The sequence below is a fragment of the Podarcis filfolensis genome, assembly GCF_964270895.1.
Source record: "Podarcis filfolensis genome assembly, chromosome: 2".
NCBI classification, from domain to species: Eukaryota; Metazoa; Chordata; class Lepidosauria; order Squamata; family Lacertidae; genus Podarcis; species Podarcis filfolensis.
Window position 1 is genome coordinate 124,519,807 of NC_139605.1, and position 25,354 is coordinate 124,545,160.

General features: G+C 41.9%; 1 protein-coding gene and 1 long non-coding RNA gene across 5 annotated transcripts in view; one reads left to right on the forward strand and one right to left on the reverse strand.

Moving 5' to 3' along the window:
* Positions 1-37: 37 nt before the first annotated feature.
* On the forward strand, positions 38-6,027 carry LOC310756196. Its single transcript, XR_014544757.1, has 2 exons — positions 38-235; positions 5,170-6,027. It is a non-coding gene; the product is annotated as an uncharacterized lncRNA (long non-coding RNA).
* The window catches only part of PBX4 (PBX homeobox 4), a 40,811-nt gene continuing 20,975 nt past the window's right edge, over positions 5,519-25,354 (reverse strand). Inside the window, exons 3-10 of one of the 4 annotated variants that reach the window (XR_014544751.1) lie at positions 14,514-14,755; positions 13,311-13,501; positions 11,965-12,100; positions 10,091-10,247; positions 8,376-8,482; positions 7,235-7,321; positions 6,475-6,648; positions 5,519-6,350 (exon numbers count right to left, since the gene is read on the reverse strand). Coding sequence is in view for 2 of the 4 variants with exons in the window: in XM_083599866.1 (XP_083455992.1) it covers positions 6,258-6,350; positions 7,235-7,321; positions 8,376-8,482; positions 10,091-10,247; positions 11,965-12,100; positions 13,311-13,501; positions 14,514-14,755 (1,013 nt within the window). In the remaining 2 variants the exon portion in view is untranslated. The remainder of the gene's footprint in view (positions 6,351-6,474; positions 6,649-7,234; positions 7,322-8,375; positions 8,483-10,090; positions 10,248-11,964; positions 12,101-13,310; positions 13,502-14,513; positions 14,756-25,354) is intronic. The other 3 variants (XR_014544750.1, XM_083599866.1, XM_083599867.1) reach the window with 3 other exon arrangements.

A 25,354-nucleotide genomic window follows, 5' to 3' on the forward strand; every position in this document is an offset into this window, starting at 1 on the left:
GGAATCGGTGCTCGAGCCCGGGCCCGTCTAGCCCCGCCCCCGACTGAGCTGCAGGGGAGGGAGAGGAGCCTCCGGGCTCCCAGATAGTCTTAGGCGCCCCACGGCCACCCGGAGGCCAGGGCTGTGCAGCCCACGAGGCGCAGGTTCGCACGCCGCCTCTGGAAGTGTAGCAAAACACACAGACGCGCCCAGGGCAAAGGAACTTCCGGCAGCCGGGAGCCAGGTTTGCACCCAGGTGGGCAAAGCAGCAGACCTGTCAATCAACTGACAGCAGGATGACTTGGGGTGACCTTTTTTCCCTTCTGCCAACAGAGTGTCTTGCAAAGTGCCCCACAAGTCAACACTTTGCCCAACAGAGGAAATAAAGAGCTCCCAACAGAAAATGAGAAATTGAGGGTCTCAGTGTAGTTGTCATGCACGTTGCCCTTCCTCCCCTGCCCCCACCCCCAGAAACAAAACATAGCAACAGACACAGAAGTGGCCAGAATTTAAGGGAAAGACAACAGCCTTGCAGTGCATTCCAACATGAACAGTACAGTGGTACCTCAGGTTACAAACACCTCAGGTTAGAGACTCCGCTAACCCGGAAGTAGTACCTCGGGTTAAGAACTTTACCTCAGATGAGAACAGAAATCGTGCGGTGGCGGCGGCGGCACAGTGGCAGCGGGAGGCCCCATTAGCTAAAGTGGTGCCTCAAGTTAAGAACGGTTTCAGGTGAAGAACGGACCTCCAGAACAAATTAAGTTCGTAACCAGAGGTTAGAGAAATGGTTGAGGCTCTCATATAAAACACACCTCAGGTTGATCTTACGCTTCCCTCTCAGCCTAAATCTGAACCATTCCAGTATTCTTTTATCAACTCCATCACACCCGAGCTCAACCAGAACAGAGCAGAAGGGCCTGGCCAGGGACAGGGTTTCCCATTTCGCCACCCGAGGTGAAAGGATACCACCCCCCTCACTTACCTGGGTTGTGCAGCTTCCACTGCACCTTCCAGGTTCAGAGGAGATCTTGAGAGAGCCCTGAGAAATCTCCCCAGAAATCTCTGTTCATCCATGGTAGCAGGACCCCCTTGGATTCCGCCACCTGAGGCAGCTGCCTCAGTTTGCCTCCTGGGTCCAACCTGCCTATTTTGGTGCTATCCAAACCAGCCAAGTTCACCAGCCACACATCACTGGCCAGGACGGATGCAGTGAACCACAAAACCTCCACAAAAACCACATTCCAATACCTGTTCTGGGCCTAAAGGTTTTTCCGGGGGAAATGCCTGGAATGGCAACATCTAAGAAACCCAAACCAGGGTGCTATTCAACTAATGAATTATAACAATGTAACTTCCCTGCCCTTTCCTCTCCCTGTGCGCCTGGAGGGGGATCCCCCCAACCCTCAGGGGGGACGCAGGGAGAGGGTGCGTAAATCACATTACGCAGGTAAAGGTCATTCAGTAGCATAACTTGTTAGCAGAATACCGCCCCAAATTCAAGTCGCATTGTTGTTTTGGCCAATTTTTCTGGATTCATCCTTTAACTACAATGGATAGCAAGCCTGGATTCTGTGAAAGTTTGGGATCTTACTGCACCAATCCCATCAGCTACAGTGGTACCTTGGTTCTCAGACTTAATCTGTTCCACAAGTCCGTTCCAAAACCAAGGCGTGCTTTCCCATAGAAAGTAATGCAAAATGGATTAACCAGTTCCAGACTTTTAAAAACAACTCCTAAAACAGCAATTTAACATGAATTTTACTATCTAATGAGACCACTGATCCATAAAATGAAAGCAATAATACATTGATTGATTGTGTAATACAGTCACACAATCAATCAATCAGTAGTTGAACTGGGCTCCACAGTGTCACAAAAACAAAAAGAGCCACAGAAATAAAAATGCAAAATAAATAGCAAAGACAGACAGACCTCAGCGCAACACTCAAAATGGAAGCATGGCACTCAAATCAGAAGCGTAACACTCAAACCAGAAGTGTGGCACTCAAAACAGAGCATGTTTGGCTTCTGAAAAAAAGTTCGTAAACCAGAACACTTACAGTTTGCAGAGTTTGGGTTCCTCATTGTTTGAGTACCAAGGCGTTTGAGAACCAAGGGGCCACTGTATTCTTGTCTGTCTTTGTATCCCACCTTTCCTGCAAGGAGCTCAAGATGGCTTAGAGTGTCCTCTCCATTTCATCCTTGCAACAACTCTGTGAGGTAGGCTAGGCTAAGAGTGAGTGACCAGCCCAAGGTCACCCAGGGAGCTTCACGGCTGTGATGTCTCAAATGGGTTGGCAGGGTTAGCTCAGAAGTTGGGGTTGCAGCCGTAATCAAAAAGTTTATTGCCTGGAATAGGTGCTTGAATGTGGATTCTGTTGAAGTTTTGCGGGATTTGCATCATTCCCATTTGCTCCAACATAAGAGTTAATTGAATGGCTTGTAAATTTGCATTCCAGGTCCCTTTCCTGAAATACACATTTTGCCTGGAAACAGAACATGGTTTCTGTAGATTTTGTGGCTTACTACATCACTCCCTTCTGGTCCAATGTGATTTCAATTGTGTTCATTTTGATAGCTTGGAAGTTAGCTTTCTGGGCCATTTTTCTGTAAATAATATAAATTTCCTGGAACATGGTTTATGTGAGAGTTATATCATTTAGTGCTTCAATCCAGTCTAGTTTTACATGGCTTGTGAATTTGGATGGTCTGGAAATCTCAGAAGTTGGTACTCCAGGCCATTTTTCTGAAAGTGGTATCAGAACATAGACTCTGGACTTTCTACATAAATTTCATCTCGAAACATGTCACCAATATATTTTGTTGATTTGGATAGCTTTGCAGTTGTCCTGTTGTGTCGGGTGGTTTCTGGGTATAAAGGGGTTAATGCAATTACTGTATAATATTGGAATACTTTCAGTTCTAAAATATTGCTTGTCTGTCTCTATAAACAATGCCAAACACAGTGTTAAATAATACATCCTGGCTTTTACACAATTGAAAATCCACTTTCAGCTAGCTAAGAACCCCTCCTTGAAATTAAGGTGGCAGTTTCCAAGTATATCAGATCACACAGCTTACACTCATGCTTGATTTTAAAATAATTTCACAACTGCAATATGAGCTGTATTCGCAGCTGTTCTTGGGCATCTTTTTAATCAATCATCAGTGCATTCTGTATTTTGAAGGATGTATTAAAAGAGCTCTTTATAATAAGAAACTAAATATGACTCAAAGAAAGAAACAGCTACCCTAAGAGTTTAAACTTATAGGACTCAGGGTCAGAAAACAATTAAGATTTCCTTCATCCAATTTTCATTTTTCTCATTAGCTTCTCATTAGAAGCTTATGCAGCAAAGAAACATTTTCATATCTCCATGTCCCAGTAGCTATAGATTGGCATCAGTGACTAGATGCATCTAGTCTATATATCTGGTCCATGGGGCCTGTTGGAGGCTGTGTAGTTGCAACACATTCTATGGATGAAGGAATCTCTGCTGGTCTTAGCCTTGAAAGATGTAAGTCCATGTAATCCTAAAACATAACCATGACCTGTATGACAACTATCAACTACAAAGAAGAAGAAGAAGAAGAAGAAGAAGAAGAAGAAGAAGAAGAAGAAGAAGAAGAAGAAGAAGAAGAAGGTGGTTTTAACAAGATGAAAACACAGGCTTTCTGCCACACCCAGTTTTCAAGAAAATTTTAAGAGACCAAGATTCTAATTGAGCACGCAAACAAAAAGCCAATCCCTGAAAGAAAACATTTTGTTGCAATTGAAGTACAATCCCAATCAAACTTGTATCTTTTTTGTGCCCCTTAGAGGAAAGCTGAGATGACCCCTGGGTCCCTTGCAACTCTGCAATTCTATGATTCTGTGACCTGAATTCCATCTTGCCTCTGCTCCACCTTAAGCACCTCTGTGATTGACAACTGGTCCAGGTAGTTCAACTTCTGAGGCTGAGGACTATACATTTGCTGAGACTCAGCACCCTCCCATTTGCAGGGGTGGGGCAAGAGACATACGTTAACATCAGCCACTTCCTGATGGGGTTGCACTACCTTGAAAGAAAGATGTTCATGGCTTGGGAGTTCTCCTAAATCCAACGTTGTCAACAAAGATACAGGCAGCTTCACAATGTAGAATGCATCCCACACGCTTCAGCTGGTGGTCCAGTTAGTCTCTTAAGGATAACTGGATTTCAATGATCACTCTCTAGTAACTTCTACAATGCACCATGTCTGGAGCTGCCTCTGAAGAGTTCAGAAACCACAGCTAGTGCAGAATGCAGGGGCCAAATAGTATGATCATGTTACCCTGGCTCTGGTCCGGCTGCACTAGCTCTGCACATGTTTCCAAGCCTAATTCAATGTGCTGATTTTAACTTGGGAGAAACTTGCATGGCTCAGGCTGGAGCACCTCTCCAGATATGATCCTACATGTAGCCTTGCAGTGGTCAGCCAAGAAAGAGCCTCTGAGTGTCCTAAGAGATGCTCACAGGGAGGTGACAAGGGAGAAGAGCTCTTTTGGTGGTGCACTCTATGGAACGCTTGCCATGGTGAGGCTGTCTGGCACCAGCGTTAACAACTTCTGGGTGCAGATACAAGACCTTTCTCTGGTCCCAGGCATTTGACGGAACATGACAGTATCTGTTGGCTTTTATGTGTTATCTTTCTGTTTGGCACTGTTGGCTGGCTGCTGTGCCGAGATATAGGCATTTATGGGATGGATGCTTTTTTACTATTACGTTGTTCCTTCTTTCTGCATTTTAAATTTTGCATTATTTTCTGCAAGCTGCCTTAGCATAAGGTGTTTTAAGAAACCCAATGAACAGTAACAATAAAACATCACATGAAGACATAACAATTTAGTCTCTCCCTGGTAGCATATGCTTCTTTTAAGACTGACTGGTCATAGGGTAAAAATGGGTGTCATATATAGTCTGCAGTCTGGACAATCATATCTCAGCTTAGTAAGTAGACATATGAACAAGCCTTTTACCTACAAACTGAGTGAGAGCCTTTGTATGACTCATGATTAAACCAGGAAGTTACCTAATTAACCACGTTTTCCCATTTTGGCCTAACTAGAAAGCCATGATTACTAGTTTTAGGCTCTTAATTTTTTTAATCATCACAGAGATGTTTATCTAGGCTTTCATCACATTCATAAAACATCTCTTTATAAAGTTACATGCAGGATTCTGCTACAGATATAGGGGAGGCTTCTGGGTGCCAGCTAAACAGCACCATCCAGTGAGCTTTTGCTACAAGCGTTCAGAATCATTTCCCCACAAGCATCCCGAGAGCTCAGTTTCCAAAAGAAAGAGAGGTTTGAAGCAAACGCTCTACTGCTCTACCAAATGTTGCTTCTGTCTTCGCCCATATGTCACAGCACAGGAACAACTTCATCTGTCCAAGCACCTTCATAGGTAACTATATTTGTTTATAGGGCAAAATATTTCCTTCTTTTCTTCATCCACCTGCCAGGAAGCTGTTAGCTGACAAACATGAAGGAAGGCTTCGAAAGAGGCAGAAAGGAAAAAAAGGACTTTGGAAGTTTATTCTTTGATAAAATTTCAACTGAAAGTGGTGGACTTTGCTATTAACATTTTTCTAAATGCACAAAAATCTATTCACAAGGAAGTCTGTGTTTACTCTAAGACATTAAATTAGAACTACATGAGAGTGACACAGAAGATGAAATTTCTATTCGAGAGCAAAGTCCAACAATCATTTTGGTAAAGCAATGGCCTGTTCTGGTTAATGAGTTCAAAGAAAAAGCCTTCCTATACAAAATTACAATACAGAGAACGCATACAATTACAATACAAGAGGGGCTATTTGTTAGTAACTAGCATCTAGAACAGAATTTTTATAATAAAAACACATAGAAATTAAAATCAGTTGCTATTTTTTTAAATTGGAAAAATGGAGACAAATTCCAAAGTTCATTGGAGAAACACTTTCAGACTTGTAAGCATAAAAGTGATATTTCTTTTTAAAAAAGGAATTTGGTTTGGTAAATGAAGCCAGTTCCTTTAAAATCCAAAGGGCAGAAGCCAGAAGACTCAAGCACATCATGCCGAGAGGTAGAGAGGTGTCCATATATAATCACAATCTTCTATTGGTTTTCTTTTTTCTTTTTCTTTTTCTTTTGTCTGAGGTAATTAGCTGTGTGTGTCAAGTTGTAGAATCAAAAGTATTGGCAAAAAAAGAGCAACATTGACAAGTTACACTAACGACCTCTTTCCTCTCCTCAACAGGTCCTAAAAAATTTAATTAGACGCATCTGAATTAATGCTTCCGGGATCTCCGGCAGGTGAAGTGATTGATGAAGGGGTAGTAGCATCCTGCCAGCTGCCATTAGCCTGAAGAGGGAATAAATGCATTTTGTTGTTAAGTCCACAAGGTGTTACTTGCATCCTAAACCATTCTGATTCTGATTTCCCACATCACAGTGGGAGATCACTGTGCCATGTACAAGACACATACTTTGTTCCATAAGACTTAACCTCAGAACAGAAGTCTTGACACTGCAGTTCACTTTCTGGAGCACAGAAGGCAAAGTACTGTGTGAATGCTGCTTCCGCTGCATTTGTTTCACGGCTTTTCCTGTTCCCCAAATGGGATTCCTTTGCTCTTGCTCAACTTCTCCAGCTAACTTACCTAAATGGATAAAATTTTACTGCTTATGACTGTATTATCAAACAGAATTCAGAGCAAAGGTTGGAACATTATGTGCAGTGACAGCCACTCCCACATTTCCGTTCCCACAAGCAGAAACAATCCATGGCCAAGGGTGGAGTTCACTGTCGCTTGCAGTCTCTTCCTCCAACTGACAGCTCTCTCTTCCAATGGGAGGGGACGTGGGTCTTCTAATCCACTGGGCCAATCTGGCTTGGTAGGTAAGCCATCTTCTCTCTCTGACCATCCCCTAACCACTTGGGATCCTGGTCTTCACTGTACCATGAATGACACAGAAAAGGGATAAAATAAAAAAGGGGCAGGTTCCCCCCCCCCCGATCCCCTGAATGACAAGGGCTGGACAAGGGCTGGAAGTAGGCTACCTGTTTCCCCTTCTCTTTGGAGCAGTGCTGCATTGTGGCAGGGTGTTAGCAACACCATGGCTAAGGTCTCAGCAAAGTACAGTATTATTTTAAATACACCTGCAGAGCTGGGCACATTACCCTTCGTTGCCCAGTCAGACTTCTGAAGCTTAAGATATTCACTTTCAAAATCAGAAGTTCCTTACATCAATACGCTGCGTTGAATATAGAGGGTTCCCCACAATGCTGTCATATCTTCCTGCCTGATGTATGACATGGTGTAAGGAATCCATCTGTAACAATACAACCAATTTGGCAAAAGAGATAAAATAGCTCAAACAGTTATGCAGATACTTCAGTCGCCACCTAAAGCACCACCATCCCAATGCCATTTATGTGGCCTCCAATGGAATGCTTGAAATGTTACCATATCCAGCTGGGGCAATGGCTGCAAGTTAAATCTCTGTTTCTAACTTTATTTGTGTCCACCTTCTGCAGCAGATGTCATCTCTCCAGCACTGTGACACAATTGTGTGCTATGCTCAGAGCACACTGCTTTCAGACTGGGCAGATAAAAAAAATGATGATGGATGAAACTCTGGGCCCGGGACTCAAGTCCTCCAGTGCCCCTGCTCTAGAAATGTATGACACAGCCTCACAAAGTACCTCACACTTGCATTACATGAGTGCTGCCTTTTAATCTCGAATCTAATTTATTAGGAGCTCTAAACCCAGGGTGTGTATAATTATAGTAATGAACTATCTGGAAGTACTGTTACTCTCCTGCCACACATGCTACCAGTGATGTTACAGAGTACCATCATTTCTTGGCAGTTGTTTGGCTTCACCTCTGTTCAGATACAACAGTCCCAAAGCAGGAATATGCGATATTCAAGTATTTTTCAACTCTGCTGCACAAAAAAAGTTATGCTCAAGTCTTTCTAAGCCTTACATGCAAGTCCTCCTGTACAAATGTGTGTGTGGCTAGCCCTACCCTCTCATGCATGACATTCCTACATATACTATTGGCCAATCCCAACCCAACCCCTTCTGCCCCACTATCGGAGCTCATGTTGCCAACTCCATCTTAGAACAGAAGAAGCAAATATTTCCTTGCCTTAGCAAAGACTGGAAAAAATAGACTTGGCCCAAGGAGCAAAAAAAAATTTTATGAAATAATCTTTCTCCTATTAAGTCACTTCTACAGGTGACCATCTTATTGCAAAATTCCCAGGAGATCTTAAAATCCAGTAATTCATAAATGTGGTGCTTTGAGCACTTAGATGTAAGTGTCTGCCTGCTGAAGACCGCAGGGGATTTGTCACACAGTTTTCTCTGCACACCCACCTGTGACTGCACATTGGCTCCCACTGGCGAGTTCTGGTAGGAAGTGAGTGATTGCAGGTTTATAAAGGAATCTCCAGAATTTGTCATTTTAAATGACCCAGAGGAACCTGAAGAGGAAAAGAAGTTACCTAATGGTATGTCTGCACCTGCTCATTTTTGCGCAATTTTATCAAGACATTAGCACAAGGAGCTGCTGTGTTTTGCACCTGATCCCATGATTAACTTTCTGTAGTGGCTTTGGGGGCTTAGTGAAAAGTTTCACAGTCCCATTTCCTTGTCCATCCCCATCCCCTTGTTAACTCTGAAGCAGTGGTTTCAAATGGTGTCCATGGGAATCCTGAGGTTCCTTGGAAGTTTTTCAGGGATTCGTGTGTGTTAAAAAAGATGCCTCCCCATAAGATCTCTCCTTCCAATGCACAGCTGCATGTGTGTGTTCTAGGATACAATCTCTTGTAGTGGTGAGGCTCTACAGGCCTGGCCACTACCTCCCATGAACCAAGCATACACCATGGAATATGCCCCAGCTTATCTCCTTGGTAGCCACTGCTCAAAGCATCCTTCTGTACTCACAATCATAGTAGTTAAAGGTGAGATCCCCAGGGATAGAAAAGGGTGACTGCACACATACAGATGGAAACAGTCCACCAAACACGCAAAACCCTGACTGGCAAAAACAAAGATCTCCCTACACAAACTGTGGTAGAGAACCCTCTCCCCATAAACTAACCTTGTTTGGACAAAGATATAGCAGGCAGCCCAAGCATCCTTTCCATTTCAGATTGGAACCACAGAATGAAGGGAGGGAGAGTTCCCCCCGCACTGTTCTCCTAACAAATACCACACACCCACAACATGATTCATATATATGCTTGTGCTACTAACAATTTATGAACTTTACTATTAGATAGAAAATGTGACACGGTCTTGGACTTGGTGAACTGACACTTATATGTTTATGGTGGATCTGAAGAAATAAGTGCTTTCCCATTTATTTCTTTGAAGGACCACCTAGAAATGTGGCTGTCTCATCCAGCAAGGTAGACTGGCTACAATTCAGGGGCAGGCATGGGAAAGACATGAAAATTAGTACTGGGATGATGAGGGACAAAACTGAAGTGAAATTAAATGTAATACAGAGCAATGTGCAAAGAACAACTCAAACAACCCAGTGGGTGTACGAAGATTTCATGAAGCTATTCCAGTTCCCAAGATGCTTCAAACAAGTTGTTCTTCAGTGAGCAAAAATAACTCTAAAAATACATTGACTTGCCCTTTGACAAGCCTTATTGTGTCTAGATGGCAATCAAGCTTGTCAAAGAAGAAACAGAAATGCTTGTTAAGTCTTTTCTCTAGCGCTTTCTATTTGTAACACAACCTGAAGAACAACTGGATCAAAACATATTGGGAACTGGAAATGCTCTAGTCCATCTTGGTTCACTCAGAAGTTTACTGCTATTCAAGAAGTTGCACTTATATATAGCAACCAGAATGGCTCTTGGAAGGCAGGAAAAGGCAAAACTTGTGGGGGGAACAGAAGGATTTAGACATGCACTGCAGTTCTAAGCAACTTTCCAAACAAGGCCAATGAGGTCTGTTCACGTTTCTGTAGCTTTTTTTACTTCAGAAAAGCACAGAAGAGGCTCTTCCAACTGCACACGTTTCCCCAGCAGGTGTCCAGGGAAATCCTGTTCTAGAGGCAGGCTTTCTGCACTTACCAGAATTTGGGGTGGGTGGAGAACTTGTCTGGTTGCCCTGGGCCACCACATTGGTTGCATCCACCGCTGTCTTGGCTGCATAAATGTTAGCCTCCTCCTGGAACTTCCCCATGTTTTTCTTGTACCGGATTCTCTTGTTACCAAACCAGTTTGAGACCTGCAACAATAACTAAGTTAATGTGTGAACAAATTAGTGTATAGGCAGCTATCAACAGAAGAGAGGAGACAAAGATTGTTCCCAGAGTGTGCAAAATAAAGCCATAATTCCAGTCTCTGGGTGCACACACCAGCTGCTGACACTGGTCCATCTGCAGAATTGCAAATACTTTGGGACCAGCACAAATAGTGCTTTATACCAGTGTTTCCCAGCCTTGGATCTACAGCTGTTTTTGGACTACAATTCCCATCATCCCTGAGCACTGGTCCTGCTAGCTAGGGATGATGGAAGTTGTAGTCCAAAAACAGCTGGAGACCCAAGGTAGAGAAACACTGTTTTATACAATTCCTTTGTGGAATCGGATGCTAAAAGCTGAGGCGGCCAACCTCTTTGGCAAGTTTACTTATTTTATTTGATACATTTATATCTGGCAGGGAAGGGAAGATCTCTCAGGGTGGGAGGGCGGGAGAAGAAAGGAAAGCTCCCAGGTGAGAGCTGGGAGGGCTCACCTTTCTCTGGGTAGAACAACCTAAGAAGGAAGACTTTATATTATTATTTTCCTCTCTTTCTCTTTTGATTCTTTGTTTTTGTTTAGATTAGTTTGTTCTTTTATTGTAAAGTATTCTGAAAAGTCTTAATAAAATCTTTTAAGAAAAACTTTCCTACTAACCGAAATGACAAATGATTGGCATAGGTCACTCTGTAAGCCAACAGATTTTATTTCAATCTGTATAGGCTCCAAAAGTTGTTCTTAACCAAATACAGCTTAATTTTTGTGGCAGAAAATTTCGACCCTGAAACCTGATGGATGTCAAGCAGAGATTGACTCAGTCTGCATGCTGCTACCAAGCTTTGCAAAATGGTGAAACTACAGGATAGCCGGCCAGACCAGCAGAAAATTTCCAAAGGACAGAAGGTTGAGTGGCAAAGACTGACTCTATAAAAACATCCTGGTCAGGTTTGCTTTTTGATTAAAGTAAAAAAAGAAAACAGAAAAGGCTTGAAAGAACTGGATTTGGTAATACTGTAAGAACAACTGAGAGGGAATCCAAAGTTTTATTTTGCTCACTAAGAGATTTTAAGGATTTCTTCTGTCAACAGTGAATTGATTTAAATCAATATGATTTAATCAAGAATTAAAGCCTAACACCAAGAGAAAAGACTTACAAAATCAAGCTTCCGGTGTTTACATCAGATATTTCTTTTAATGAAAACAAAAATCAAACTAATTACCTATATTAGGTAATTAAATATATTGCTTTACAAATAGAATTTACATTTCATAGGTACATTCCATGTAGGGTGGAACTCAACATTGTGCCAGCATGACTGTTCCATCTGGCAAGCAGAAATGCTTGCCTGATGGAACAATCTCCCCTTTCCTCCCTGGCACCATGTTCAAGGTTCTCCCAACCCCACCCCCCACCCCTGAGTGGATTTAGGGGTGGGGCGGCAAGAGGAAACGCTTGCACTGGCTTCTGGTAGTGCACTGGGTTACTTGAATCTAGACCATGGTTTCTTACAATTTTTAACTGTTGTTTTAGTCTTTTGTACAATGATTAAACGTTTTCAAAAAGAAGAAAACTTGCATGAAATTCTGCAAAATTTTGAAAACCTTTGTTTAAAGTCTACAGGATGCAACGGTCAGAAACAAGCATCTGCCTACACAAATGTTTGAAAAACAGACAACCACAATTACTGGAGATGGACCACCCACCTGTGAGACTGTGATGCCTCCTTTCTTTGCTAGTTCTTCTTTGGCTTCTTCACTGGGGTAAGGGTTACTCAGGTGAGAATAAAAATACTCATTCAAGACTTCTGTTGCCTGCTTGCTGAAGTTCCGCCGCTTACGCCTGGGAACACATTGAAATTATTCATACAGTTGATGTCAGAGCACACTGTGTGCTGGCCCAAGGGCTTAAGGAAGAGCCAAGGAGGGCTGCAGGAAAGCACACAGTGGAAAGATTTTATCCAAATGGGAAGACGGAGTGAGCATGGCATGAGGTGTGTGTGTATATCTGGACTGAAAGGGCAGCCAAGATTAAGTAGACTGCTCTAAATACAATAAAGTGATATGACAGATTAAATCCCTGATTACCCCCCAAATCTAAAGCACACTTTCCTGAAATTCAAGACAGAAAACTTTCAGATAACAGATAATACATTTCAGAGCAGGAATACACAAAGAACAAGGAACCATATCTCAGTGGCCGAACACATCCTTTACATACAGAAGTTCCTAGGCTCTGGCCCTTGCAATTCCAGTTTATTTATTTCGATTCTACCCTTGAATAAAACTCCCAGGGTGGCAGTGAAAACAATCAGTTAACTGGTGCTGAGAAATGGCCACAACGAAGACCGTGGAAATCTGCTACTAAAATAGATAATGCTGGGTTAGATGGGTCAGTCTGGAGAAAGAGGATGACTCTTCCTACTGCAGAAGCATCTGGCAAAAGGCGGCTCTCCATACAGGAGGCAGATCCCAGGAAATCATAAAACTGGACCTAAACTTGATGTTTCCAATGCAAGGTATATAAATGCAACTTGCATAATTAAAAGTAGCAAACACCACAGTTCATGGGTGAATTTTCTGGATTGCACCCCAAACAGGATATTGTTAAACCATAGATGTCCCAGCACCTGCCAACCTAGCAGTTCGAAAGCATGCCAATGCAAGTAGATAAATAGGTGGCAGGAAGGTAAACAGTGTTTCAATGCACTCTGGTTTCTGTCACAGTGTCCCATTACGCCAGAAGTGGTTTAGCGATGTTGACCACATGACCTGGAAAACTGTGGGTGGACAAACTCCAGCTCCCTCGGCCTGAAGCAAGATAGGCGCCACAGCCCCATAACCTTTGACTCTACCGTTCAGGAGTCCTTTACCTTTTTACCTTTACCTAAACCATAGATGCTAATAGGTGCCAGTGTTTATTGTCTACGCATTGTATCAGGTTCAATATTGTCTTTTCCCATTGTGCCCAGTGTCACACTTTGTACAGCCTTCTATGCCACCAAGACCCTGGACACAAGAAGGGTCTCCCTTGAGGCTTGATCATGTATTACCTTGCATCCAGAAACCGTGAGCGCAGGATCATCACAGCCTCACAAGTGCTCTGTTTCAGCTGCATCTGAATGGTGCTGAACTTTCCATGAATTATATTCACCATGCGCTCAATTTCTTTGGGTGAAATTGGCCTCGTCCTGCTCTGTTCTCGGAGCAGGTTCATCACATGGGTGGTGAACTCACTGCAAGCCTGGAAATAAGAAGCAGAGAGGCATATTGTACTCAAGCAACGGTCACCTTTAATTCAAAACTTATAAATAAATGGGAGTGATAATTACACAACAGACTAGACAAGGGGCAGATAACTTGGCATCACATGCAGTCTAAATATTAATACAAGATTATAATATTTAAAAATATACTTTAGGTGTCTTTGTGAGATTTGATATGTAGAAACAGCATATTCTGTAGTCTATGTTACACAGGTCTGATTTTTTTAAAAACTGCAGAGGGCCATTACATTTTATTATTAATAGGCAGGTATTCAAATACTTTTTTACACTAATATTGCTGCATACATTATGGCTTGACCCAATTTGTTTTGTAATTATTTTTATTTGCCCATATCTACACATAAAGGCTAATCAGCTGTACCAATCTCTGCAAAAAGCAGACTGTGCTCTGTTGAAAGTCAGTGAGAAAGTGTGAGAAAAAGGAAGAATTTTGAAGACCTCTGTACAAAATTCCCCTATGAAACACATAAGCTGGTGTTGGCTTCTGGGGAAGAAAGGAAGTGATCTCTGCAAACCACTGGTCTGTGGCAAAGAGGAATGCCCACCCAACGCTATTGACTCAGCCACATTTAATGCAACCAAGAATTAGAAAAGGTCATAATACTGAATCTACATAAAAGCTCACAAAAGGACACAAGACTGCAGCCTAAATGAATTTATGCCCCCAAACACTTTTACTTCTTCTCCCCCCGCCATCTAATATTTTTATTTGTTTTTACAAGTACAAATTTATAACAAAATTGTTTAAATAACCATACTCTGAGATTCTCTGAATCTCCAGACTTCCCTCCATCCCCTACATGGTTCCTTGTACCAATATTTACAACTACATATCAGTCTATTCTCCATAGTCTACTGTTACTTCAGCCCAGTCAAAAGTTGGGTGTATACTCCCTGCTCTGTGATCGCAAAGGAAAAACAATTGTTTTTAACTAAGAGGATAAAAACTCTTCCATGCAGAAAGATCACCTGTTCATATTTCTCTAGCTCAGAGTGGTATATCTGTCGGATCTGTGACAGCTTGGCCCTGTAGTCAGAGTGCTCAATGCTATTGTCATTTGGACAGCCACCTGAAGTTGCTGCTATGGCCGCAGGTCCTCCTCTTCCCCGCTTCTCCGGCCCGGAGACACCCTCTGCCAGCAACATGTTATCAAGTCTCATTAGCTGAGCATCAGGGGGATCTTCTTCCTGAATACCGCGTATACTTAACACTGGATAAATATAAATAGGGAGCAGAGGATTATTTCAGAATCAGAGAAAATAAAGTAGGAGTTTATTTGCCCCATGATCTCTTTGCACATACAGTAACAACCATGACCTCAGAATGCATAGCACCCAAACAAAAGGCTAACAAAGATTGAATAATTTGTTTCTGCTTCATATGCAATTGCACTCAAATGAGGGAGCTGAGGCTAGAGAAGAGATGGCACATCTCCAGAAAAACAACAAAAAAGCAGGAAGACACATATGGTCAATAGCATCCCAAACTATTTGCATTTTCCATACAGAAGCACACATCGAAGACATTCAAAGGCCAAGGGAGAGCATAGCCTAATGCAAACTTCAGCATGTGCAACAAATTCTTGACTATTTTATATTGTCATTTGGAACTCCTTCCTAAGCTTCCTTCTTGATCTCTGAAGTCCTCTCTAAAGCCAAGTGTCCCAGAAGCTCACTTTTTAAAATGGAAGTGGTGTAGAGCAGTTTTGTGCCATTTCCTCGGCCAGAAGAAACCTGTAGCAGCCGTTGACTGCTATGTAGTACAAACTGACAGCTTCTTCCATGGGTGGAAAAACCCATATGCCCAGTAGACACTGGAGCCTTTAAAAAAATGAGCCTGGAAAATACCGTATTTTTCGCTCTATAAGACGCACTTTTTTCCTCCTAGAAAGTAAGGGGAACTGTGTGTGCGTCTTATGGAGCGAATGCAGGCTGCGCAGCTATCGCAGAAGCCAGAACAGCAAGAGGGATCGCTGCGCAGCTCTAGCTTCTGGCTTAGCCCCTCAGTCCCTTCCCCCACCTCCCGGAAAAGCCCCCTAGAACCACGCTCCCTTTAAAGAGCCGCGCATGTGTGCAGCTCTTGGGGGCTTTTCCCCGAGGAGGGAGAAGGGCAACCGTCACTGACAGGCTGCCCTTCTCCCTCCTTGGGGAAAAGCCTGCAAGCGCTCTAAGCGTGCGCTCTAAGCACACACTCTAAGGCTCGGCTCGTGAAAGGGAGCGCTGAGCAGAGCCTGGGATGCATGCAGGCTCTGCTCAGCACTCCCTTTAAATAATATTTTTTTTCTTGCATTCCCCCTCTAAAAACTAGGTGTGTCTTATGGCCAGGTGCGTCTTATGGAGCGAAAAATACGGTAGATGCTGAGGAGGGGGAAGGGGTTACATTTTCATTGCCCCTTTCCTCCAAGTAGTATACAAGATTCTCCCTCGTTCCAATTTATCTTCAGTAGTTTAAGGCAGGCATAGGCAAACTCAGCCCTCCAGATGTTTTGGGACTACAACTCCCATCATCCCTAGCTAACAGGACCAGTGGTCAGGGATGATGGGAATTATTGTCTCAAAACATCTGGAGGGCTGAGTTTGCCTATGCCTGGTCTAAGGTGACCCAACAGAGAGTTGTTAATGGAAACAGAGAACCAATTAAAATGGAAATACTTTAATGAAATCTGAGAGAATGTAACAGATTGGTTGCAATATTTTCAGTTAAATGAAATGTTTAACAATGATAAAAAGATAGGATTTGCGTATGAAATCTCAACTTTTCAGAGAGAAATAATAGAAAATGAAATGAAATTAATTTCTAAAATGTGCAATCTGTTGGTGGAATGGGAAACGAAGGATTAAGAGGTTAAGTCAGTCATGATTAAATGGGCACAAGGTGTGGGACATAATATTCAGATGATGGAATGGGAAAAATTATGGAAGAATGATATAAAATTTACAGCATGTGTGGCGGTTAAAGAAAATTACATGAAAATGATGTATAGATGGTATCTAACTCAAGTTAAATTAGCAAAAAACGTATAAAACTAAGGAAAGCAAGTGTTAGAAATGTAAAGTAGCAGAGGGGACATTTTTTAATTGCTATATTATAAAGAAATATTGGGAAATGATTTATAATGAAATGAAGAAAATGTTTAGGATAACCTTTATTTAAAAAGCCAGAAGCTTTTTTAATAGTTATAATAGGAGTGGATCTACCAAGAGCACAAAAGAATCTGTTTACATATGCAACAACGGCCACACAAATTTTACTAGCCCAACATTGGAAAGAAGATGGTGTCCTATCTAAAGAAGACTGGCATGTTAAACTAATGGAATATGCTGAAATGGCAAAAATGACGATGAAATTAAGAGGAAGAGACGATAATGAATTTAAGGAAAAATGGAAGATGTTTATTGCATATATACAGAAGCAATGTACACAGGTTAATGTTAGCAGGGTTTTAAGAATACTTTTAATATTATCATAAATGGATAATAGATGATTTAAATATGTTAGAAACTTAATAATGGACATGCAGTATTTTGATAAATAATTGAACCAAGGAAGGGATTAGAGGGAAGATAAATTGTTTTGTTTTTGTATTGTTACTGTTTTTTATGTTTGTTATTTTTGGAAAATTAATAAAATGTTACTAAAAAAAGAACAGAGGTTTGAAAAAGAGTCATCCCACATTGGTTGCTTTCTTTCATGCGTGTGCAGGCCAAGGTTGCTGCTTCATATTTCTCATTTAGTCCCTATGCCTCTCCTGCAGCCCCACACACTTCCCACCCTTACTCTCTAAGGTAGGTGGAATTGGGCTGCAAGAGAGGCAGGGCCTCAACACACTTTCTGCCTTTTCCACAATCCATCTTTCCTAACCCAGGCAGAGCAGAGCACAACAGCTGAGCAATGACAGGATCTCAGATAATGCAGATCACCTGGGACTCAGGAATAGCTCTGCCCAGAACATCAACTGGCAGGTTGTAGGAGTCGAATGGCTGTGAGCATTTGCAACGCCACCTGTTGCAGCAAAGCACCCAGTGTGTACACACCTGCATCCTAAATGCTAAATTCATCTCACCAGACCTGAAAGAAGCTCTCAGAAACTCTATTAGTCATAAATAATTTTTATTAAATCCAAAAGATTTAACAGGATTCAAAAATTAGTCACAGGTTATAGTGTGGGCTTTTAATTGCATGGTAGCTTAAGTTCCCATGTAAAAGAGCTTCTCTTCATTCAGACAAAGCACTTTATTTTCCAAGGAAAGAATGGATTTGTCTCTGTTAATTAGCTGAGAGAATTGTTATCTTCATTAAATAGCCTCAAAAAATCACTTGAACCGAATTACTTTAATATTTATCAGTTAATTAATCAATTAAATGAGTAATAGTACAACAATAAATTGACTAAAAGAAACCTTTCCATTGGTTGGCAGCCCTAATTTTTATGAATGCTTTTAATGGACAATTCTCAGCCCCATAAACCCCTGAGAACCTGGGCAGCCACATCCACTAACATGCCATGGTTTGTTCTGATAGCTAATCATAACACTCTCTACATATTCATCAAAATGGAAAATAATTAGACTGAGTCAAGTGAAATTCCCATCATTTCTAATTAGCCCTTAATTAAAACACATCACAACCTAAGGTACTGAGGCCTCACTCAATATGCAAATGCAATCATTGCAATATATTTGCATATCATTAATTAACATGCTGCGGTGCTGTAATGAACTGTACGAGAGCACCGGTGCCAAAACAAGAATGATATGCCATTTGTTAGGCTTGTTTTCCAATCCAGATTTTTCTCTTCCATGTAGCAACAGAGCAGCAGGGCTCATAGTCCTCTCTTATGATGGAACATTTGTGCTGCTAGAGAGGAAAAACATATCTATCGATTAACTGAAATATTCAAGAAGCAGACACAGGATGATCAAGCTGATTCAGCCAACTGAAGTTAAGCCCCGGCTGAAATGTCCAGTTCTCTTCAGGGACCAAGGAAGATAAGGTTCAACTAGTGTTAGGGAAACGGCAACAAATGTCAACAAAAACAGCAGCACTGGCAAACAGTGGTTAAAGGTTTCACTCAAGAGAAACTGGAAGGAGAGAGGGAGCTCAATGGTTGAGCTTAAGTGACAATGCTAATATTTAAGTCAGGCTTCCTCAACCTCGGCCCTCCAGATGTTTTTGGCCTACAACTCCCATGATCCCTAGCTGGCAGGACCAGTGGTCAGGGATGATGGGAATTGTAGTCTCAAAACATCTGGAGGGCCAAGGCTGAGGATGCCTGATCTAAGTATTTGAATGGCAATCCTTAATTTGCTCATGTAGAACAAGTCGGGGCCTCTGCAGGCCTGAGCGCCCAACCCCACTTACTTTGCACCTGGACCGCAACACACCCTCTGATCCCAAGGACCTTATAATCTACCCTCAGATGCAAGATGAAATATTTTGGCCATGCAACTCCATTAAAATCAAGGAGGATGAGAGACAGGGAAGCATCCCTTCTGATTCCTCATCCTTAGTGCTACTGAGCAGCAGCAGCAGCTTTGGCAGAGTCTTCCCTTCCTTATAAACCTCAGCTGCTGCTATTAACACTGAGAAGAAGATAGTTTAATGAGCTAATTTCCATATATATCAGCAGCTCAAGTATTCTGGCTCCATCCAATGACTCAGTGTTATCCTGGCTCAGTTCAGAATATGACCACAGCTAAAGGAGCTGCCAACTAAGATTTTACTGGAATATATTCCTATGCCTGCTTGCTTGGGAGTAAGAAAGCGTAGGATCAGGCTGCACATGCAAAAGCAACTAGAAACACTAATATGTGCTGCTGCTCCTCAAAGTGCATGGGCATACGTTCAAAGATACTTTCAGCATTAAAAAAAGAAGAACAGAAAGATGCTCTCAGGTCAAATCTAGAATGCAAACACACAATACAGTTAAAGCACGTGACTTCCCCCAAAGAACCCTGGGAATTGTAGTTAACGGTGCTGGGAATTGTAGGTAAAAGGTAAAGGTAAAAGACCCCTGGACGGTTAAGCCCAGTCAAAGGCGACCCTGGGGTTGCGGCGCTCATCTCCCTGTTTCTCCACAGAAATGTCGTTTACCTTCCTGCCGCAGTGGTACCAATTTATCTACTTGCACTGGTGTGCTTTCGAATGGCTAGATTGGAAGGAGCTGGGACAGAGAAACAGGAGTTCACCCCATCATGGGGATTCAAACTGCTGACATTCTGATCAGCAAGCCCAAGAGGCTCAGAGGTTTAGACCACAACGCAACCAGTGTTGGGAATTGTAGCTGAAAAGTATGATGTTACAAAAGGAACAAGACAGGGATGTCCCCTGTCACCATTATTGTTTATACTGGTTCCTTGAAGTTCTGGTGAAAATTATAACAGCAGAGGAAAGTATAAAAGTATAAAACCAAGTGGCTCGTTTTAAACTCAATAAGGTAAAAACTAAAATGTCGGTGAAAAACATGAATGTACAATTAAAAGAAAAATTACAACAGATCACAGAAATACGTGTGGGGAAGAAAATTGAATATTTAGGGTATGGTTAACTGCCAAAAATATAAATGTATTCAAAGACTATTACATACCTACATGGAAAGAAATTAAGAAGGATTTTGAAGTATGGGGAAGGATGAAATTATCATTTTGGGGTAGAATATCTGCTGCAAAAATGAATGTGAGGGGAGAGACTTCATCAGGCAAGGCCTTCTTCCACCTGCCTTGCCCCACCCTTCAGTCTCTGCTTCTCAATTTGTATTGTATTATTTTATGCACTGTGGCTTGCCATTGTTTTATTGATTGCAGTTTAGAAATTATTTAGCCATTTGATAAGAAAGTCAATCTACCAGGTATGGGATAGGTACAAGAATATATTAGAACAAAGAACACCATGGTGGATTTCTCCATTGGAAGCAATCTCAGTTTAAAAAGTAAATATGAGAAGCGAGTGGGCCACCTATAAAGACTTTTTAAAAGAGGCAGGAGACCAATTAAAATTGAAAAAAAGAGGATATTAGAGAATTGTTAACAGACTGGATGCAGTATCATCAATTAAATGATGTTTTCAAGGTTGACAAAAAAAGGTTTCGATACAAGATCGAGGTTTGAAATAGATCTGTTGGAAAATAATGTGAAAGTTTTATCAAAAATGTACAAATTAATTTTAGAATGGAATAAAAAAGACGAAGAAGTTAAGCCAGTGATGATACATTCGGCTAGAGACTTTGGATATAATATCCAACTTTCATCCTGGGAAAAGTTACAGAAAGAGGAAATAAAATTTACTACATGCTGTTCGTTGAAAGAAAGTAATATGAAAACGATATATTGTTGGTATCTAACACCGAGTAAAATTGCTAAAATCTACAAAACAAGTTCTAAACTTCTCCACGACCCTTCCCCTCTGCAGGGAGGTGGGACCGATTCGGATGGTCGGCCCCGCCACTTAATGGATCCAATTGGCTTCCAGAGAGTGGTAGGGGATGTTTTATCCCAAGTTGATGGCCTTTCAGCTGATTCCCGCTGGAATGCGGAGTTAACCAGGGCTATTGACTGTCTGGCTCCGAAGCGCCCTCTCCGGTTGCATGGAGCCTGGACAGCCCCATGGTTTCCCTGGAGCTGAGGGTGATGAAACAACTGTTGAGACGGCTAGCGCACCGGTGGTGGAAAACTCATTCCGAATCAGACTGGGCACGGGCTAGAGCTCAATGTCAAGTCTACCAATTGGCAATAGCGATGGCGAAGACCTTCTTCACCGCCTCCATTGCATCTGCAGAAAACAGCAGCAGGAGACACTTTCAGGTGGTTCAAAATCTATTGGAACCACCTTCATCACCGGGGCCTGGTAGGGACCCCAAGATCTCCTGCAATGCTTTTGCAAAGTTTTTTGCAGATATCAAGTCGCTTGGATTCAGAAGGAGGTAGACTCCACCGTGGGAGCAGGGCCGGGGCGGAAGAGTGCTAGAGTCCTGACTAGCATGTTAAAGGTAAAGGGAACCCTGACCGTAAGGTCCAGTCGTGGCCGACTCTGGGGTTGCGGCGCTCATCTCGCTTTATTGGCCAAGGGAGTCGGTGCACAGCTTCCAGGTCATGTGGTCAGCATGACTAAGCCGCTTCTGGCGAACCAGAGCAGCGCATGGAAACGCTGTTTACCTTCCCGCCAAAGTGGTACCTATTTATCTACTTGTACTTTAACGTGCTTTCAAACTGCTAGGTTGGCAGGAGCAGGGACCGAGCAACAGGAGCTCACCCCGTTGCGGGGATTCGAACCGCCAACCTTCTGATCGGCAAGTCCTAGGCTCTGTGGTTTAACCCACAGCGCCACCCGTGTCCCTTCTAGCCATGTTACATGGGATCAATTCCAATCTGTCACCTCCGAGGATGTGGACAGGCTTGCTTGGACAAGTGAAACCAACCATCTGTCTCCTTGATCCTTGCCCATCCTGGGTAATAAAAGCGAGCTGGGGAGGGCTGGGCAATGGGCTCTGCGGGGTGGTGAATGTTTCCCTCTGCGAGGGAGACTTCCCAGACCCGCTGAAAGAGGCGGTCATTAAACAGCTTCTTAAAAAACATCTTTAGACCCGGCCAATATGGCCAACTATCGTCCAGTCTCAAATCTACCATTCTTGGGCAAGGTGACTGAGCGGGTGGTTGCTGAACAACTCCAAGCACGTCTGGAGGATGCGGACCATTTGGATCCCTTCCAATCGGGATTCAGGCCTCACCATGGGACTGAAACTACCTTGGTTGCGCTGGTTGATGATCTCCGGTGGGCTAGGGACAAAGGTGAGAGCTGTTTCCTAGTTCTGCTGGATCTCTCAGCGGCCTCTGACACCATCAACCATAACATCCTTCTGGATGGTAGATTGCCAAAGACTTTCTTTGATATGACTGACAATATGGACTTAGTTGATATTTGGAGAATTAAAAACCCTTTGGGAAGAGAGGGAACCTTCTTCTCTGAGGCCAAAATGACATGGACAAGAATTGACCAAATTTGGAAAACTAGAGGGCTGGCTCCAAAGACTAGAAAGGCGGAAATATGCCCCAAAATGTGCTCCGACCATAATGCTGTAAAGATGGAATTGAAATTAACACCAACTGGTTCCTTCAGGTGGAGGATCAATGACACACTGTTTAGGAACAAAGAAGTGACTAAGAAGGCCCAAAAAAACTTTGAGAGACTATTTTGAGATAAATATGAACACCACTGTAGAAAAAAGAGTAATTTGGGACGCAAGTAAAGCGTTCATGAGAGGATTTTTAGATACAACAGAATGTGATCCAAAAGAGAGTCCAAAATGAGAAAAAAGACAAGATCTTGGAGAAAATAAAGGAAGGAGAGAAGAAACTGAGAGCGAAGCCAAAATCGCAGGAGATTTTGAAAGAGATAAAGTTACATCAAGTACAATATATGAAAATGATAAATCAGGAAATAGAATGGAAAATTAAACAGATGAGACAAAAGACATTTGAATCGGCAAACAAATGTGGAAAACTACTGGCTTGGCAAATGAAAAAAAGACAGAAACTTAACACTATTACAAATTTGGATGTAGAAGGGAAAAACATACAGAATCCAGCGGAGATTAGAAAGTGTTTTCAGTGGTATTTTAAACAACTATATACACAGGAAACTCAGAAACAAATGGATATAGACAGTTTTTTGAAAATAAATGGACTACAAAAAATCTCTCAAGAAAATAAGTTAATGTTGAATTATAAAATAACGGAGCAAGAGATAGAAGGGGCCATCCAGAATATGCAATTTGGTAAATCCCCAGGACCGGACGGTTTGACTTCAAGATATTACAGAACCTTGAAAGAATGGATAATACAGCCTTTAACGGAAGTGTGTAATGGAATATTGGAAGGGAAAAAGGCACCAGAGTCGTGGAAGGAAGCTTATATTACACTTATACCGAAGACAGAGTCTGAGAAGACACAGCTTAAGAATTACCGCCCCATATCGTTGCTTAATGTGGACTATAAAATTTTTGCAGACATCTTGGCTAAGAGACTAAAAAAGGTATTAGTAGAAGAAATCCATAAAGACCAAGCTGGCTTTCTCCCGGGTAGACACTTGTCTGATAACATGAGGAACATAATTAACATTTTAGAAAAGTTACAAGTGAATATTAATACCAAAGCAGTTTTGATATTTGTGGACGCGGAGAAAGCTTTCGACAACATTTCTTGGAGTTTTATGAAGAAAAATTTACAGGGGATGGGGGTCGGTCAAGGTTTTGAAAATGGTATAGGTGCAATTTATTCAGAACAAAAGGCCAAATTAATTGTGAATAATGTGGTGACGGAAGAATTTAGGATAGAGAAAGGAACACGACAAGGTTGCCCAATCTCTCCATTGCTTTTTATATCGGTCCTGGAGGTTCTTCTAAACATGATTAGAAGGGACCAAACAGTTAAAGGTATACAAGTTGGAGCTAAACAGTACAAACTGAAAGCATTTGCTGACGATTTGACATTACAGGAGCCAGAATCTAGTACTAAAAGAGTACTGGAATTGATTCAAGAATTCGGACAAGTAGCGGGATTTAAGTTGAATAAGATGAAAACTAAAGTCTTAGAGAAAAATCTAACAGTGATGGAGAGAGAAAGGTTTCAGAAGGAGACAAGGTTAACACTGGTTAAGAAAGTGAAATACCTAGGGGTTAACATGACTGCCAAGAATGTGAATCTGTTTAAGGATAACTATGAAAAATGTTGGATGGAAGTGAAAAAGGATCGGGAAATATGGTCAAACCTGAAGTTATCATTGCTAGGCCGAATTGCTGCGATAAAGATGAACGTATTGCCAAGGATGTTGTTTTTGTTTCAAACATTGCAAATATTAGATAAAATGGAGTGTTTCAAGAAGTGGCAGAGAGATATCTCTAGATTTGTCTGGCAGGGCAAGAAACCTCAAATAAAATTTAAGATATTAACCGACGCTAAGGAAAGAGGTGGATTTGCCCTGCCAGACTTAAAACTTTATTATGAATCAGCCGCTTTTTGCTGGCTGAGAGAATGGATGCTTCTTGAGAACACTGATGTGTTGGATTTAGAAGGTTTTAACCTTTGGGTGGCATGCATATTTGTGGTATGATAAGGTCAAAGCACATAAAGCGTTTAAAAACCATATTGTCAGAAAAGCACTGTTTAATGTTTGGATAAGATACAAGGATTTGCTTGAAAATAAAACCCCAAGGTGGCTGTCACCAATGGAAGCGAAGGCTCAGAAAAAGCTCAATATGGAGGCCAAATGGCCGAAATATTGGGAAATTTTGGAACAAGAGGGAGACAGATTAAAACTGCAGAGTTTTGAAAAATTAAAAAATAGAGTGCGAGATTGGCTTAACTATTATCAGATAATGGAGGCATATAATTTGGATAAAAAAATTGGCTTCCAGGTGGAAAAATCAAAATTGGAAACAGAACTGCTAGATCCCAAAACTAAGAATTTGTCAAGAATGTATAACTTGCTGTTGAAATGGAATACTCAGGATGAAACGGTGAAATCTGCTATGATTAAATGGGCACAAGATGTTGGACACAATATCATGATGGCTGACTGGGAACAGTTATGGACCACAGGTATGAAGTTCACGGCATGCAATGCCTTAAGAGAGAATATAATGAAAATGATATACAGGTGATGCATGACACCAGTCAAGCTTGCGAAAATTTATCATTTGCCCGATAATACATGTTGGAAATGTAAAGAGACCGAAGGTACATTCTTTCACCTTTGGTGGACATGCCCAAGGATTAAGGCTTTCTGGGAGATGATCTATAATGAAATGAAAAAGGTA